Genomic DNA, 12,648 nt, shown 5'->3' with positions numbered 1-12,648 from the left:
GTAAGAAAGACTGACACCTACCTGATAAGAAAGCAGTGGTCCCATGGATGTAGAAGATAGAATTGACTTATATTCACCCTTTCCTTACGACACACCAAGATAACACTAATTTCTTGCATTTTGATTTTAATTTTTATTCTATGTTTAAATTATATTTTTTTATCAATTTTTATTATATGTCTAAATTTTAATTTTTTTTTCAAAAAAAAATAATATTTAGAAAAAAATGGATCAAATTAAATTTATATTTATAAGGAAAATAAAAAATAGCAAATCTATATGCAAATGCCCATCTTTTAAATTATTTATAAAATTAATACTTGAATTTCAAAATTATTTTTTAAAAATAATAAAATTGAATTAATTATTCATTATTTAAATGAATTAAAGATGTGATTTATTATAATAAGAACATGCATTTAAATGAGATATAATTTAAGAGTTTTCAATAATTTATATTAATATAAATATTTATAAATGACAAAAATAAAATTTCATTTAACAGAAGCGATATTAAAATAGATCGATAATATAAATTACCCAAGCCACGCTGATTATTGCTAAGATCAACATAGAAGGAAACTATATTGCCAGATTGTAAATGGCTAAAACTTAAGTAAATTTACAAAATTATCCTAATTTTTCAAATGGACTTTTTCTTTTCTACGTGGAAAAAGAAAAAAGAAAAAGGAAAAAGCAACCAACCCTGACCAAGACTCCAATTCTCAAAGGCCATGCGAGGTCGCCTCCATAACAACTTTCTAAGTCCTTTACTTATCATAAATCAAAAAGTAATTTATAACTAAGTTGTAAAATTCATAAATTAGTCTTCAACTTATCTTTTAAGTAATGATTTAATTTTTAAATATAAATTTTAGTAATAAATTAATATTTATTGTTAATTGTCTTCTGATTTAAAACAATATAATTAATTGTTATTTCAATGACATAGACTACAATGGGGAGATTACATTATAATGTTTTTTTTTTTAAATATAGAGATTAATCAATTAGTTTCATTAAAGTAAAATGATTATATAATAATTTAATTAGCATTAAAATTTATTAACTAATAAATTTCTTTTTTTAAAAAAAGACAATTTTAATGAAAATAAAATACAATAATTAAATAATATATTTTTTAAATATAAAATTAAATAATTAATCTTATTAAATAAAAAAAAACAACAAAATAATAATGTTTACTTGTTAAAAATATGCATTGCCGTTCTCAGACGGGCTAAACTTTGACATTTCTGAGATTGACCATTTCTTTGCATTGGAAACTTTGTCAAAGCTACAGGTGTTTTTCCCTCTCTAGCCCACTGCTTGCCTTTTAAGTTGTAACAAAACTCAACGGGCTGGCCCAACTTTAAGAAAAAATTGAGTCTTGCACACCTGCTACGCGGTTCGGTCACGGTTCTAGTTCATGATTACTATCACAGCTCCGCTGCGAATTTCTTATCAGATAGCAGACTTTTTTTTTTCTTTTGTCCTTATAGTAATAAAATAAATATGAGGAATGAAAGTGAAACACTCATTAAAATTGAGGGACAGAGTAAAACTTTTTCCAATCTGAGTACGTTGCCGTTCTCAGACCGGCGAAACTTTGACATTTCTGGGATTGATCATTTCTTTGCGTTTGAAGCTTTGTCAAAGCTACGGGTGTTTCTGTCTCTCAAATCCACTGCTTGCGTTTTAAGTTGTAACGGAATTCTACCACCTGGCCCAACTTTAACAAAAATTTGAGTCTTGCACCTGTTACGCGGTTCTGTCACGATTTTAAATAAATTAATTAAAGTAAAAATTATTTCAAATAAATAATTAGAGCATTGTAATTTTATGTTTTTAATAATTTTATATTTTTTAAATGCCTCAACTCCATTTATTTTTTTTATAAAAAATAATAATTGTTAAACTCTAAATAACATAACATAGAAGTAAGTGACTGATGTATGATTGCATCTGGAACACATTTACCCCTGCTGATTGGATTTCATTGAACACCACCTCAAATATATAATATATATTGAGGTCCAGAGCAGCAATACTAGATTTCTTTTTTTTTTTTTTAACTTAATTTATATAAATTAAAATATAAAATATATAATAAAATTTATTTATTAAATATATTAATCTCACGTTCTCTCCTATACCATTAAAGCACCCCTTGAAAGTTATAAGAACTGCAGCGCAAACATGAAGTCCCATCAGATCACTTAATGTTCCTTCCCCCGTACGTATAATTATGACAATGAATACTTCGCCAAAATATTAAAGATTTCACAAGGCAAACCAAGAAGGGAATTCACCATCAATTTTAACGGGGCCAACTATGGACCCATCCACCAGAATATTACCCCGGTAACCCTAAGTCAAGACTCCAAAGCCTGTGAATTCATAAGGAAGTTTAAAATGTATATTTAAAAGAGAAAATATAAGGAAGTTTAACCTGTGAATTCATTACATATATTTATAAGAATTTTGATGAGTAAATATAGTATTTAAAAAAAAAAAAAACTCTTGTAATTTCATGTTTTTAACAATTTATAATCTTTTAAAGTGACTCAATTTCATAATTTGAGAAGATATTGTGGGTAGCCTCTGAATCATAAAGCAGATATAAAGAAATACCCTGATGAAGAAAAAAAAAACTCAATTCCATTTGCTTTTTCTATAAAAGAAATAATATTGCTAAACTTTAAATGGCCAAAATGGATATGTATAAAAAAACTATGATAAAATTTTAATTAAAATATTTAGAAATACCATTTATTTTAATATATATATCAAATAATTGAACTGAATATTTCTATGATCATAAAAAGGATAGCACTACATTTCTAACATTTTGATTTTGATTGCTTGAATTTAGAGAATAATATTTAGAAAATAATGATCACAACTAAATTTATATTCAATGAAAATAAAAAATATTGAATCTATGCAAAGGCTCATCTTTTATATTTTTCATTAAATTGATACTTTAATTTCAAAATTATTTTGTAATTGCAATGAAATTTAATTAATTTATTCGTTACTAAATAAATTAAAAATGCAATTATTAGTTATTACAATAAAAAAAAAACCATTTAGGTAAGAAATAATTCAAAGAGCTTTCAATAATTTATGAGCATTATAGTGGTCATAATGATAATAAAATTTGAAATAGAGAGAATAAAGAAACTATTAAATAAATTTTTTTTTGAAATATAACATAAAAGAAACTTAAACTATAGATTTGTGATTTAAAATTTTAGTGAAATTCAGAGAGATATTTTCCTAATTTGAGTGGGAGAAATATTTTTCAGCATTAATTTTATTTATAAACTAAGTTAAATTCTTAATTAAATTATTACTGAAAGAATTAATATTATAAATAGGAGTAGAGATATTATTTAGTTTTGCCCATAGAGTGAACTTTGTCTGTGGATAGGGCTTCTGTTAATTGTGGAGAGTGGCTCTTACCCTTGAGAAAGTTGGCTTTTTCTCATTGAGTAAAGTAACTTTTGTCCAAGGTAGAAGAGACTTTTGTCCATTAAAGAAAGTGACACTTATCTATTGCAATCCAATTCCATGAGGAAGAGACTATTATTGAAAAAGATTTCACCCTGAGGTGAGGTGGAGAAAATGCCTCCAAGTGAAAAGGACTATTATCCATTATAGTTAAAGACATTTTTTGTAGGGTCTAATACAATCAAAGTAATAAATATATTGATTATATCTAAAGGAGAATGAGAGAGACTAACTAATATATTTACTATAAGTAATTTGATATTAAGATTTTTTTAGATATAATTTGGTTGATAGGGAATATGGTTTGAGCTTATAGTAAAAAATTTATTTCTTTACTTCTGCCGTGCACAATATTAATTAAAATGAGTGGCATTTGCAACTTTTTGTTAATTATTTTTCACAGCTCAACATTATTATATTTATTTGTTTGGATTAATATATAGATTTGACATGACTACCGTGAGTAAGTGCCCATTAATTGAAAACCCTTGAGTTTAGTCCAAAAAGTTGAAGGCATAGAAAATAGGAAAAACTTACCCAAAAATTAATTATGAATTTAAAATATATATAAGTATCATTAATTTTATATATAATCTTATTATATATGTTATGTCTTAATAAATAAATTAAATATATACAAGAATTTTTCTAAAAAATATTTGTAAGGAAACGGCAGACTGGCCTACGAGAAAAATGCTTAATCAAAAGTCTGTCTTCATCTTCAATTTCAATGACTTATTTAGCAAGTTTGTTTGTTTCTTCCTTTTCAACAATCGGTTTAGAAAAATGCTTCCCATGAAACTGGGACAGGTCGGTTTTAATTCAACTCTCTTGAGTGGCCAACGGGTTGGAATAATAAATCTTTAATGTATTTATAACATATATAATATAATTTATAATTTTAAAAAATAAAAATACTTATTAAATATCATGTAAAATTTGAAAATATTAATGTAATGGAAATCGAAATACACAATTAAAAAAATATATTTTAAAAATGAATTTTTTATTTTATAAATAATTTTCTTTTACATTTATCTATTTAAACAATCTCATTATACAAATTAAAATTATTTTAAATTATAATAAAAAGGAAAATCAAACTTAAAAAAAAATAACTGAATTTGAACGAGTTCAATTTAATGAACTAATAACTTGCATTTATTTTAATTTTTAAATATTTTCGCTCATTATATTTTAAAAACTTATTATTACATTTTTTTATTATATTACATTTAAGTTTATGATTAAATAAATATTATATGTTAATAAAATGAAACACAACTTTCATAAAAATACGATTCAATGAAAAAATAATTATTAAATTAATAAATATGTTATTTATATAATTAATTAAAATAATATGAAAATTAATATTTTAAATTGAATAATTAAATATAATATTAACGTGTAATGCACATAAAAAAACTATGCATGTGTGTGAAAGGGGAACATAAGTTTAACAAAACACCATTTATTATTTATGTTATTTATAAAAAAAATACCAGTAAAAATGTATTTATAACAATAAATATATGAGTTTGTCGCTAATAATGTATATTAGCGACAACAAACTATCGCTAATTCATATTATATCTTCGTTAATAACTTTTAGCGATAATATTATCCTCGCTAATATTTTTAGCAATGGAAGAATATCCATAATAAGATGTGTTAATAATTTTTAGCATGACATATTCGTCACTAAATCTATAAATAATTTTAATTTTAAATATTAGTATATTTATTATAAATTAAGATGTTAATATTATTTTAATAATAATTCTACATATATAAAAAAATCCTATTATAATTTTTAATATAGTAATTCTATAATCTTAACCCTATTAATTCATTAAAAATTATTTAATTCATTATAATAAAATTAATAAAAAATCTTAAGCGTAATTATAAAATTACTATAAAAATTATCTATTTAGTTAATATAATTATAAAATTATTAGTAAAAATTTAACTATTTAATTAAATAAAATTTTATAAATATGAAATTTTAGTCCTATTCATGGAGAATTATTTTATTTGTTACAAATTTGTAACACCTTTTAAAAAATATTAGGAATAGATAAGCTTTAAATAAATATTAAAATTAAGAAATTTAAATTTTTAATAAAATTCAAATGTAACAACTACTTTATTGGTTATGAATTTGTAGCTATTTTTCTAAAAAATATTATTAATATTGATAAAAATATAGTTTTAACCAAATTTAGAATTTATTTTTTTTATAAACAATTTTTCATTTATTTTATTTTCATTAAAAATTTAAATACTTTTATATTTTCAAATTATTTTCAACTATAATAAATTAAAAGGCAATTTTTATTGAAAAAATTAACAAAATTATTGGAAAATCATTTGAATTTTGACTAATTTAGTTAAACATAATAAAAATAACACTAAATTTACAATCTTGATAAAATCAACCAAATTAAAATTTTAAATAAAATTGAAAAACTTCTTAGAGTTTTTTATTTATTAATTCTATTTTCAAATAAATTTTATTTTTTGTTTCAATAAAATATTTTAATTCATAAATTTTTAAAATATTAAAAATACTATTCATAAAAATCATTTAGACTTTATTTGGATGATTAATCATTTACAATAAAAATAAATCCTCATTTTTGTATTAAAATATAATAAAATATGATAATATCAAAATTAAATGCTCATTCACTTCAAAATTTTATCAATTTAAATAAGTTTTATATTATTATCTAAATATTCAAATATATAAGTATTTAAAGTTGTATTAAAGGGTTTATTTAGCCTCCTCACTTTTAGCTTTGTCAATATTGAGGAGTTTTAATTGATTATAGAAAAGTGAGACTTATTTTTATTTTAAGCAGTTTAAAAAAAATTATATTGGTATATAAAAAATTGTCATAATTAAGAAAGTTGTATCCTTGGAAATATAATCAATTTTTATTATGAAGAGTTTATTTATTCATCTTATTTTCTTTTATATCTTTTATTTCTTTTATTTTTTTATGTTATTGACAATAAATCGATGCATATAAAAATATGGTACTTCTATTTTTAAATATTCTTCTGTTCTTCTCAATCATAGAATTCTCTAAATTTGCACTTATTATCTCTTTATATATGAATGAATATCTCTTTTCTTATTTGATATCAACAAGTTTATTTGGAGGGTAAAAACTCGAAGAATCCCACAATATAAGTTCACAATTAACTATTGACTGGGTCTAGATAAAAAATTGTTTTCATCTTTTTATTTTACTGAATCTTAGCGTCCATTATTATTATTGTGCTAACTGAATGATTTGTTTTGACATTTTTAATGATAGTGTTAATAAAAAAAAAAAAGATATATAATATCAGTATTTATTAACTTCCATTATTTGAATTTATTTTCATGTTTTATCTACTATCATTTTGTTATAATTTGATAAATAATATAAATATATTTAAGGAAAAAAAAATAAAAAAATTTACCGAAATTAAAAAATCATAAAAAATAAAAAAAAAGTGGAAAAGAAAAATAAACCTCTAGTGGATGTAATGTATAAATCTTAAAATCTAATAATCTAATTTAAGTGTGAGTAAAAATAAAAAAAATAAGAAAAATTAATTTAATGTCTAAACTAATTAGAAATAGAAAATTGTTTTCGTCCAAAGTTGATTTCACAATTTAATTTCTATATATGTGTGTGACTAAAGTGAAAAAATCTCTCTCTACCTCTATATAATTAAGCAGTCCCTCCCAGACACCACTTATATATCTCAAATTTACACTTCTAGGGCCTGGACTTGTATGACCAGAAATAATTAAAAAATTGTCAGGAAAAGAGGAACATGGATGGACGCAAAGCTCTGCTTTCAGTTACACTATGCCTAATCTTTGTCCTGCTGCCTGCTACTTTCAGAAACTTAAAACTAGCTGCAGCAAATAATGATGAGCTCGCTGAAAGAAGAAAGCTTGCCGCTAATACCTCTGGTAGGGGCAACTTACTGCATCTGTTTATATCCTACGTACTTCTTGCTCTTTTATGTTTTTCTCTTTTGCCGGACTTCGTTGAAAATTCTGTATTGGCTTACGTTCGAATAGCGATTCTGTTCTGTTTATTGGTGCTGTTGGTTGAAGTTTGTGTTTTCTAGCGGTTTCTGATACTGCTAATTTGCATATCCAATTAACTCTTTTTTTTTTTTTTCCAAAAATTCGAAGGTTTCATAAGCATTGATTGTGGGGTGGATCAAGATTATTTCGACGAGAAAACTGAAATATTTTACAAGTCTGACAAGGATTTCATAAGTACAGGAGAAAATAAGTACGTATCTCCTGAGTATGAAGATGAGGATCCTTATTTTGGACGTTTATTTCGAAGTGTAAGGTTCTTTCCGAAAGGAAGAAAGAATTGCTACACATTGAGACCTCAGCAAGGCAAAAATCAAAATTACCTCATCAAAGCATTCTTCCAATATGGGAATTATGATGCCAAGAATCAATCTACAAAGTTTGATATGTATATCGGTGTTGATCTTTGGGCGACGGTGCAACCTTTCAATGCATCGCAACCAATTTTCTATGAGATTATTTATTTTTCTTTAATTGATGATATTAATGTGTGTCTCGTAAATACTTTCTCTGGAACACCTTTCATTTCAGCATTGGAATTGAGGCATCTGAACCATTCCATTTATAGAATCGAGTCCAGATCCCTATCCACATTGGAACGATATGACCTTGGCAACTCAACCAATAGGACAGTCAGGTAAATTGTAGCCTTTTTTTTTTTTTTATCCTTATAATTATAGAACTGATGCTATTAACTTATTTTGTTTTTGTATATCAGTGATATGGAAGACATTCGTAAAATCTAAGTTTGGGTTACAATCAAAATTAAATGAAACAAAATAATACAAAATATATTATTGCATAAATAATTGTAACAGGACAATTATGACGGTTTCAGGTACAAGGATGATGTGTACGATCGCTTTTGGTCAACATTTACCCCTGATTATTTGATTTCATTGAACACCACCTCAAATATTGACGTCAAGAGCAGCAACAATACCCTTAAAACACCAGTTGAAGTTTTAAGAACTGCAGCCCAACCACGAAGTCCTCTCAGATCAATTTTTCACCCCTACGTTCTCCAAACGTACAATCCGGACTTTGAATACTATGCCTGCTTTCACTTCGCCGAAATATTACAAATTTCACAGGGCAAACCAAGAAGGGAATTCACCATCAATTTCAACGGTGTCAACTATGGAACTTTTGCCCTCCAATACTTGAAGCCACTCACCATTTGTTCTGGACCTCGCAAATCACGATTTACTGGAGTGATTGAGATTCTTATCAATTCAACTGTACGATCTGACCTTCCACCTATCCTCAACGGCTTAGAGATTTTCTATGTAACGCCGCCCCCTGCTTCACCCACAGACCCAGCAGACGGTAGGATGGTTCAATATGCAATATTTCTCCGCCGCTTTGCAATTTTACATGATCATTTCTTTTCTCACTTTTTGCTATTTCTCACGAATGATCGCAGTTGATGCTATAATGACCATCCAGCAAACGTACAATATTAATAAAGATGATAACTGGCAAGGAGATCCATGTCTGCCAAGTGATATTACTTGGACCGGCTTGAGCTGCAGCTTTGACAGCAATTCTCCTAGGATCATCTCTCTGTGAGTGCATTTTCAAAATATCCTTCTGATAACAATCGCCAACAGCATATTATAATTTTTATCAAGATATAATAATGCTTCTACTTTGATAAAGTTTCCCAATCAATTACTAAAACACCTGGAGTGCATACCATTATTTAGATAATGGCACCATATCTTTCTCTTACTGGGCAAATCATGAACAGGAACCTCAGTGCTAGTAAATTGACAGGAAAGATTTCTTCCTCATTCTCCAATCTCAAAGCGATACAGTCCTTGTAAGTATTAATTGACTTGTAATAAATTTTTTGTTCTGAGTTACATTCCACACAAACACCAGCAAGCCCAGTGCAATCTGCTGCTTCAGTTACATTAATAAGATAAAAGTTTATCACTACATGCATGTCTTTTATGCAATACAAGTCTATATGTGCATATTTCTATGGCATCCATTCATGAAGAAAAAAAGAAAAATTCTAATAACAAGTCCTTTCTTTTTCTTTTAGAGATTTATCAAGCAACGAACTGACTGGAACAGTTCCTGAATTTTTAGCACACCTACCAAATTTAACTGTTCTGTAAGTCAATGAGCTTTGATATTGCCTTGGGAAATTTCAGCTTAGAGTATGCAGGTGATTTACTTCATGGTCTCTTTTTTTTTTTCTTTTTTTTTTTTCAGAAATTTATCTGTAAACAAGCTCACAGGTTCAGTTCCTCTGCCTCTTGTCCAAAAATCTAACAATGGACTATTGCAGCTGAGGTTTGAGCTATCTTACATCCTTCAATATTAGCTAATCTATATACTTGTTCAGAACTTTACTGTGTCCAAATTAATGCTTTCATTTTTCTTTCTGCCTCTTTTCAATTGCTTTTCCAACATAGGAAACAACATCTAATGACACTATTGTCAGTCATATGATAATTGATCACTAGGATATTTAATGATGTTATGCTTAATGGCAGTTTGAACGGAAATCCACATCTTTGCCAGATAGATTCGTGTGAGAAAAAGAAGCACAATTTTCTTCTTCCAGTTATTGCATCCATTGCAATAGTTATGGTGCTTCTCTTCCTCAGCGCTATATTTGTCTTTCGGAGAATGAAAAGACAAGAAGGTAATTTTTCATTTTACAATCATTTATGCAAGGATGATTTTACAACTATTTTTTCTCTCTCCATTTGTATCATTCAAACTCCATCTATTTTGATGCTTTCCCAGCAACATCACAAGCTAAGAAGGAAGGATCAGTAATTTCAAATAATCGGTCCTTTAGTTATTCAGAGATTGTTAGTATTACTCATAACTTTGAAACAATCATTGGAGAAGGAGGGTTCGGAAAGGTTTACTTTGGGACTCTGAAAGATAACACTCAAGTTGCAGTCAAATTGCTTTCTCAATATTCAAGGCAAGGCTATAAGGAATTTCAAGCTGAGGTCAGATTCTTCAAGTTCTATGTTAATTTGCATTATTTATTCTTTCTTTGAATCATAACTTTAATATATATGCCATATATTAGCTAAAATGGGTAAGCAATTTGAAGTGTAGGCACAACTCTTGATGATTGTTCATCATAGGAACTTGGTTTCTCTAATTGGCTACTGTGATGACCGTCACAATAAGGCACTGATTTATGAGTACATGGTTAACGGAAATTTGTGTGAGCATTTAGCAGGTAACTGATATAAAAACTCTTAATCACATGATTTATTTGTCTATATATGCTGCTCTAACTTGAAATTGACTTTTTCAATGAAAGAGCATTGGTAAAAGTACCTCTCTCTAATCTTATTCCATACTTCATTAAATATTCTAAAAATTACTTTATACAATTCAGAACATATATATTGTATGCATTCATTTCCCCAAAAACAGCAACTAAAACAAAAGATTGGGGATGAGAGATATTTTGATTGCAGGGACATATATATTTTGATTGCAGGGACAAGTGGAAGTATTTTGAATTGGGATGAGAGATTACATATTGCAACAGATGCAGCACAAGGTTCTCTAGCTGATCCATTACATATTCGTTAATTTTTTTTCCCATCATTGATAATTTCTTACTCCTTTATGTTAACTAATGTCTAAATGGAGTTGCAGGATTGGAGTATCTACATAATGGTTGCAAGCCACCTATAATCCACAGGGATTTAAAGACTCCCAACATCTTGTTAAATGAAAAATTACAGGCAAAGATAGCTGATTTTGGGCTATCAAGAGCTTTCACAAATGAAAGTGGTTCACATATAACAACTCGTCCTGCAGGCACATTCGGCTACCTGGATCCTGAGTAGGTGTTCAGCCATATATTTATTCTAATGATCTCTAACTTGTTTAATTAGCTAATGGTCTGCTGATATCCAGTTACTTTCATCTTTCAAATAGTGCTCAGGCATCAGGAAACTATAATAAAAAAAGTGATGTATACAGCTTTGGAATCATTCTACTTGAGTTGATAACAGGTCAGCCTGCCATAAAAAGAGACATAAATGGAGAAATCATTCGAATACAACAGTGGGTTACACCAATAATTGAAAATGGTGATATCGGAAGCATTGTTGATCCCAAGCTACAAGGCAACTTTGACAACAATTCCGCTTGGAAGGTTGTGGAGATAGCCCTGTCCTGTGTGTTGAGTACTGCAATTCGAAGGCCAGACATGAGTGATGTATTGATTGAACTAAAGGACTGTTTGGCTATAGTAACACCTATTCTTGGATCTCAGAATATGGACAGAGGAAGGACAATATCAATCAATTCACTTGACACTGAAATGGCTCCTAGTCCAAGGTAGTCTCACTCTGCTGGTCGATCAATATTATCTTTTTTTTTTAAGCATTTTTTTTTTCTTTTTTGAGATGGACTAGTTGCTAATATTTTCAATTTGAAATGATATTGCTAATTTCTTTTCGTGTTTGTTTATATATATATATATATATATATATATATATATATATATATATATATATATTGCATATCAAAACATCAATTTATTTGTGTAAATATTACATGTGAGGTCACTCATAAAATTTTCATAAAAATCACCGTGATCGAAAATTAAAAATTTTCCGGTTAACCTGCTAACTTTCAACCCTTTCCAACTCTGGTAAATGGCTAACATCACTAAAAATAAGAAATACTGCCAAGCCAATTCGGAATCCTCCTCCTACCAACCCTAACTCCCTTTCAAGAACTACCTGAAGCCCGATTCAGCAATGAAATAAGAGAAAAAGAAAACACTATGATGGTTGATGGTGGAAATCTCCCTCCAAGAGCCAAATCTTCAAGAAATTTCATTCAAAAGCTTGATTCTCCTTCAAAGATGGATTCTATATAGTGTTTGGGACTTTTGGGGATAAAGAATGATGCGTGGAGCTGCTAGAATCGCCCAAAAAACCGTTCTGATATCTCTCTCTCTTCCTTTCCACTTGTCAAGACCGTTAGAAGGAGAAAGTATGCCTTAT

The 12,648-nt window shown here is 27.6% G+C and overlaps 1 protein-coding gene across 2 annotated transcripts; it reads left to right on the top strand.

Moving 5' to 3' along the window:
- The first annotated feature begins 7,302 nt into the window (after positions 1 to 7,302).
- LOC131180889 (putative leucine-rich repeat receptor-like serine/threonine-protein kinase At2g19230) lies at positions 7,303 to 12,094 on the top strand. 2 transcript variants are annotated; one of them, XM_058148958.1, is made up of 13 exons: positions 7,303 to 7,498; positions 7,727 to 8,273; positions 8,475 to 8,965; positions 9,063 to 9,204; positions 9,390 to 9,461; positions 9,690 to 9,761; positions 9,863 to 9,943; positions 10,147 to 10,298; positions 10,403 to 10,617; positions 10,730 to 10,856; positions 11,124 to 11,186; positions 11,285 to 11,474; positions 11,570 to 12,094. In XM_058148958.1, exons 1-13 carry the CDS (start codon positions 7,357 to 7,359, stop codon positions 11,976 to 11,978), a joined length of 2,703 nt encoding a protein of 900 aa, XP_058004941.1. In that variant the 5' UTR covers positions 7,303 to 7,356; the 3' UTR covers positions 11,979 to 12,094. The 2 variants fall into 2 exon arrangements, with proteins under 2 accessions (XP_058004941.1, XP_058004942.1); XM_058148959.1 differs by having other exon boundaries at positions 11,647 to 11,865.
- The last annotated feature ends 554 nt before the right edge of the window (positions 12,095 to 12,648 follow it).

The sequence above is a fragment of the Hevea brasiliensis genome, chromosome 6 (assembly GCF_030052815.1).
Source record: "Hevea brasiliensis isolate MT/VB/25A 57/8 chromosome 6, ASM3005281v1, whole genome shotgun sequence".
Taxonomy (NCBI): Eukaryota; Viridiplantae; Streptophyta; class Magnoliopsida; order Malpighiales; family Euphorbiaceae; genus Hevea; species Hevea brasiliensis.
This window is presented reverse-complemented; position numbering and strand designations above follow the sequence as displayed.